General features: G+C 36.0%; 1 protein-coding gene across 1 annotated transcript; it reads right to left on the reverse strand.

Moving 5' to 3' along the window:
* Positions 1–5,215: 5,215 nt before the first annotated feature.
* LOC117027294 (40S ribosomal protein S25) lies at positions 5,216–5,706 on the reverse strand. Its single transcript, XM_033114885.1, has one exon. The coding sequence runs from the start codon at positions 5,645–5,647 to the stop codon at positions 5,270–5,272; it is 378 nt and encodes a 125-aa protein (XP_032970776.1). The 5' UTR covers positions 5,648–5,706; the 3' UTR covers positions 5,216–5,269.
* Between the last annotated feature and the right edge of the window lie 73 nt (positions 5,707–5,779).

The following is a 5,779-nucleotide window of genomic DNA, read 5'->3' on the forward strand; positions in this document are numbered from 1 at the left end:
AGCCTTCGATGGCATGTTTACCAGTGAGAAACCTAAAAGTTAGAGAGCAGGGGGAGAAAAAGAAGGTGAGAAGCAGGGGATCTGAATGACCAACTGCTAAATAATTGACGGCTGATTTTTATTACCAGTGAGCATTTTATTGGGTATCAAAGGGACACTTAGTGCCAAAAGGAAGGAGAAATTTGATAAGCCGTGATCAATGATTCTGGTTATAGCTTTGGTTTCTGAGATGTGATGATGACAGGCTGTATCCACACACATTTTATGGTCAGAATCTAAGACGTGTTGGGTGAAGGTAAGGAATCCAGAATAGATTATGCTTACTTGCCTCTGGGATTAGGAGGGAAAATCTAATTTAGCTTTTGGGATATGGACACCCACTAAGATGCTAAGTGCTATCCTTTATATTAATGAAGGCAATATAGGAATTGCCCTTAAAACTAAGAGTTTCAACTCCAGCAAGGAAGGCACACATCAAATAAATAATATGAGATCTCTTAAGAAAATGGAAATATATAATGTTATAGAAGTATAAGCATTGGCATCCTGGCCAAATCTGGGGGATTAGGAGGTTCTCTCTGAGCAATTATAGATGTGGATATAGTCCCTAAGATTTGTAACCAAAAATATGACTCGGCTATTTTTTGTGAGTTCCCCTTATTTATGTGAGTTCCCCTTAAGTAGCTCTTGCTTCCCTTCCTGTTGGTTCCTAGAGATTTCTGAACAGTCAACCCTGTGATAAATATTTAATTCTTTCCCCGCAGAAAAAGGCAATGAAACCATAATCAATTCCTTATGTGGCTACTTAGTAAAGAAAAAGCACTGAAATGAAAAACAGGCACAAAAACACATTTTAAAAAGTCACTAATTGCTTTATATACAGAAATGTTCTGGCTACTTTCTATTCAGAGTATATAGTTTAGTGGTTTCATTAGGTATCCTGCTGATAGTTCCTAAGAAGTGTAATGAAAATTCAAAATAAAACAAATGCAAAATGATCACATTTAAATATACACAGTGTTTCCCCGAAAATAAGACCGGATCTTATATTAATTTTTGCTCCAAAAGACGCATTAGGGCTTATGTCTAGGGGATGTCATCCTGAAACATTCTGGGGCTTATTTTCCAGTTAGGTATTATTTTCGGGGAAACACGGTGTATGTGTATATATATATATATATATATATATATATATATATATATACACACACACACATATATATATGTGTGTGTGTGTATATATACATATATATGTATGTATGTATATGTGCATGCCATAAAGCACATCTGGGAAGTATAAAGACTATCTTGAAATCAAGTAAGTTGCACAACAGAGTGAAATTGTTTAAAAAGATACTCAAATAGATAAGGCCTTTTCTTGCAGAAACTGGAAGTATTGAAAACAATGGGAAAGGGAAAAGCGCTTTTAATGATGATTATAGAAGAACAAAAATTCATTGATTTAAAACAATGAGATTTTGACATGAATAATTAGCACAAGCATCAGAAAAGATTTGGTGGTTCAGTTTAGCAAATAATTTTTCATACCTGATCTTAGCATTCTAATGAGGGTTAGGTAAGGAACGTATGCACAATATAAAATAGAATCAATCTTGTTAACGGCTACTAGAGGCAGAATATTTGTGGAATTCATAGTATGTTCTGACTTCTGCATAACTAAGGACAGATAGGACTGGACAAAATGTTAAAAAACTGTGCTTGAAGCCATTGGAAAAATACCAAATTAGTGAGGAATCATCCAGACCAAGATCCAAGGGAAGGTGGCAATTTGGAGAGGTTAACCTGGTGTTTGAGTACATGCCTTTCAGTTAAAAGCAGCTAAAAGGCAGAGCAGTATTTTGAACAGCACTGCAGGACCTAAGGAACCTAAGGGCACAAAAATGTTGGAGTTCAGGGTCTGCCAGAGGAGGAGTCCTTGGTAAAAGACTTGAGATGGCAAACTGAATTGAAACCCAGCCTCGGATGGGGTATAAAGGTACAACAGAAGTAAACTAGTCCTCACATGGATTGCTGTGTGTTTGCAAGATCTTTGCGTGATCTAGAAAATCTCAAACACTAAAATTGGATCAAAGTGATCCTAGAATTCGTGTCCCATAGGCGCCTGGCAGAAGCAAATGTAGTACTGTTTAATGATTTCATAAATGATTTTAAAAATACAATGCCTAGCACAAAATAAAAGGTAAAGCAGTATATGACAATATAAGGCAACATGAAGAAGAACTAGCAAAAATAATATGAAATAGAAATAGACCATATATGCTTCATATGTTCAGATTGTTAGGCATGAACTTTAGAATATCTGTGCTTATTATATTCAAAGAGATAAAACATAAGATTATTGGAGGGGACTAGAAATTATAAAAAGTGACAAAACAGATTTGGAAAATAAGCCAGTAGAAATTCTCACTCTGACAAACCCCAAACCAAAATTAAAAACTTAATGTTAGGATTTAGTAGCAAAATAGATCCAGCTAAAGAAAGAATTAAATAACTATAGAGTGTAGGTAACCAGAAAATAGTAAAATGAAGTATAGAAGAGACAAATGGTGCTGGAACAACTGGATAGCCACATGCACAGAAATGAATCTAGGTACTGACCTTCTGCCCTTCACAAAAATTTAATCAAAGTGGATCATAGACTTAAATATAAAATGCAAAACTATAAACTTCTAAAAAAATAAACACAGGTGAAATTAGGAGATCTGTGGGTTGGTCATAACTTTTAGATACAACACCAAAAGGATAACCCTTAAAAATAAAATTGATTAGTGGGATTTTATTAAAACTAAAATCTTCTGTTCTACAAAGACACTGCTAAGAGAACGAAAAGAAAGCCTCAGGGTGGGAGAAAATATCTGTAAAACACATCTGATAAAGAAGTGTTATCCAAAACATACAAAGAACTCTTGAAATTCAACAGTAAGAAAATGAACTATCCAGTTAAAAAATGGGCAAAAAACCTGAATAGACACTTTGCCAGAGAAGATGTACAAATGGCAAATACAGGCATGAAAAAATGTCAACATTATATGTCATTAGGAAATTGCACATTAAAACAACAATGAAATGTCACTACACACCAATAGAACGACTAACATCCAAAAATCTGACAATACCAAAGCTGGCGAGGACGTGGAACACTGGGATTCTCATTCATTGCTGGTGATAATGAAAGATGGTGTAGCCACTTTGGAACATAGCCGTGAAGTTTCTTACAATGCAAAACCTTCTTACAGTACTGAGCGATCATGCTTCTAAATATTTACTCAGATGAGTTGAAAACTTCTGTCCATACAAAAACCTACATGCGAGAGTTTACAGCAGCTTCATTCATAATTGCCCCAAACTGGAAGCAACCAAGCTGTCCTTCACTAAGGGAGCGAATAAACTGTGGTACATCTCTACAGTGGAATACTGTATGAGTTATCAAGCCATGAAAGACATGAAGGAACCTTAAATGCATATTGTTAAATGAAAGAAGCCAGTCTGAAAAAGCTATATACTACATGATTTCAACTATATGACATTCTGGAAAAGGCAAACCATACAGGCATTAAAAAGTTAGTGGTTTACCTGGGTAATGCCCATAGCACATGGCAGCTACACAATGTCTATTGAATGATTGAAGAAAGGAAAGAAAGAAGTAAAGATCTGCTAGGGCAGAAGGACTCTCAACAGTTTAGCAGAAAGAAGGTTCAAGTTCAGCTACATTGTTAGTCACCTTCATTAATGGACAGAGCCACTCTGTTGGAGACTGCGCCAGAGAGCACTCTGACCTGATTCCTTTCTTAAGACCCAAATGATCTTCCATAATCCTGACGCTGCTCTCTAGCCTGATCCCAAAGGGGAATTGCCCACTGGACCTTACAAATCTCACCGCCAACTTGCATTCCTTTGTCATTAATTTGTGTTTTGCTAAGGAATATTTTTTCACATAGTCTGTGTTTGGGCAATTGTTGAAATTATGTCTATGTGGTGATGGTAAATAATAATAATAACAAAAATCACCTACTTGCAATATTGTGTGTAAGGATTTTGTGCATTTTTACTAAGAAATGTTATAAGGTAGGAGTGCTGATTAGGAGAAAGGAGGGGCTGTCATTTTGAATATTTGGTTAAGTTACCACTGTTGTTACCTGTTATGCAGGAAAGGTCTCACATTCTTTATATGCATCCCTGGAACTGTACTATTAGAATTCGATTTCCATTGTAACTGTTAATAGCCACGTTATATCCAGCACTTTCAATATGCCAAACCCATTTTAAATTCAAATTAAAATGTAATGCAAACTTGGGTGCCTTCAGAGAGAAGACAAATCAGTGATTGCCAGGAGGAGTGAGGAAAATAGGGATGAATAGATGGAACATGTGATACTTTCTAGGGCAGTGAAACTGTATCAGTGGATATATGACATTGCACATTTATCAGAACTCATAGAACTGCACAGCTCAAAAGAGTGAACCCTAATGTAAAGTATGGAGTTTCGTTATTAATAACATATCAGTATTGATTTATCAATTATAACAAATATAACACACTAATGCAAGTTATTAATATTAGGGGAAACTACCAGGGAGGTGCTCAAGAAGACCGAAGTACATGGGAACTCTCTGTACTGTCCGCTCAATTTTTCTGTAAACCTGAAACTGCTTTAACAAATAAAAAATTACGTAAAAATAAATGTAATTTGTCATACTAACAGAATAAAAAGAAAAACGATATGATCATTTCAGTCAATGCAGAAAAACAGCATTTGACAAAATTCAACACTTAACGTATGATACAAACTTGCAGCAAGCTAGTAGTAGACAGAAACCTCCTCAACATGGTAAAGGGAATCCATTAAAAATCTATAGCTTTCATCATACTTAATGGTAAAAGACTGAATACTTTCCACCTAAGATGGGGAATAAGGCAAGGATATATTTCAGTTTCTCACACGGATATAGCCACTTCTATTCAGCACTGACTGGAGGTCCTAGCCAGTGCAATAAGGCAAAAAAAAGAAATAGGAGAAATTCAGATTAGAAATAAGGAAGCTAAAGCATCTATATTTACAGACAATATGTCATATACTTGGAAAATACTAAGAAATCTCCAAACAAGCTCTTAGAACTTACAGGTTGCAAGGTGGCAGAGAAAAAAAAAAGGTCAAAATGCAAATTGTATTTCTTTTTTTTTTTTTTTTTTTTTTTTGATTTAATAAAGATTTATTTTTCAAAACATACAGTTGGTGGAACCTGTTTTTCATGCATCTTCACCAGCAGCTGGGGCATCCCCACCCTTGGTGTTTCTGGTGTAAATTACTTGAGCTCGGTGCTTTGAAACTAATTTAATAAGTCCTTTACTAAGGAGCTCCTGAAGGGCTGCCCTGGCCAAGGAACCGCGGATCTTCAGTCTCTCGGAGACAACAGCTGGGGTTATAAGCTTATAGTTGGGAACTTCCTTACAGAGTTTGTCATATGTCGCTTTGTCAAACAAGACTAGGTTATTGAGCTTGTCCCGAACTTTGCCTTTGGACCACTTCTTCTTTTTGGCCTTGCCTCCAGATTTGTTCACTGGGTCTTTGTCTTTCTTGGCCGACTTTCCAGCATCTTTCTTCTTCTTGTCGTCTTTGGGCGGCATGGCAAAGTGCGGACAGCAGACGCTACGACTGCCGCTTCGCTAAGATGTCGGACAAAAAAAAAAAAAAAAAAAAAAGCTGTATTTCTTTATACTAGCAATGAACAATTAGAAAATAAAATTGACAAAAAACCC

This window comes from Rhinolophus ferrumequinum, chromosome 9, assembly GCF_004115265.2.
Source record: "Rhinolophus ferrumequinum isolate MPI-CBG mRhiFer1 chromosome 9, mRhiFer1_v1.p, whole genome shotgun sequence".
In the NCBI taxonomy this organism is placed as follows: Eukaryota; Metazoa; Chordata; class Mammalia; order Chiroptera; family Rhinolophidae; genus Rhinolophus; species Rhinolophus ferrumequinum.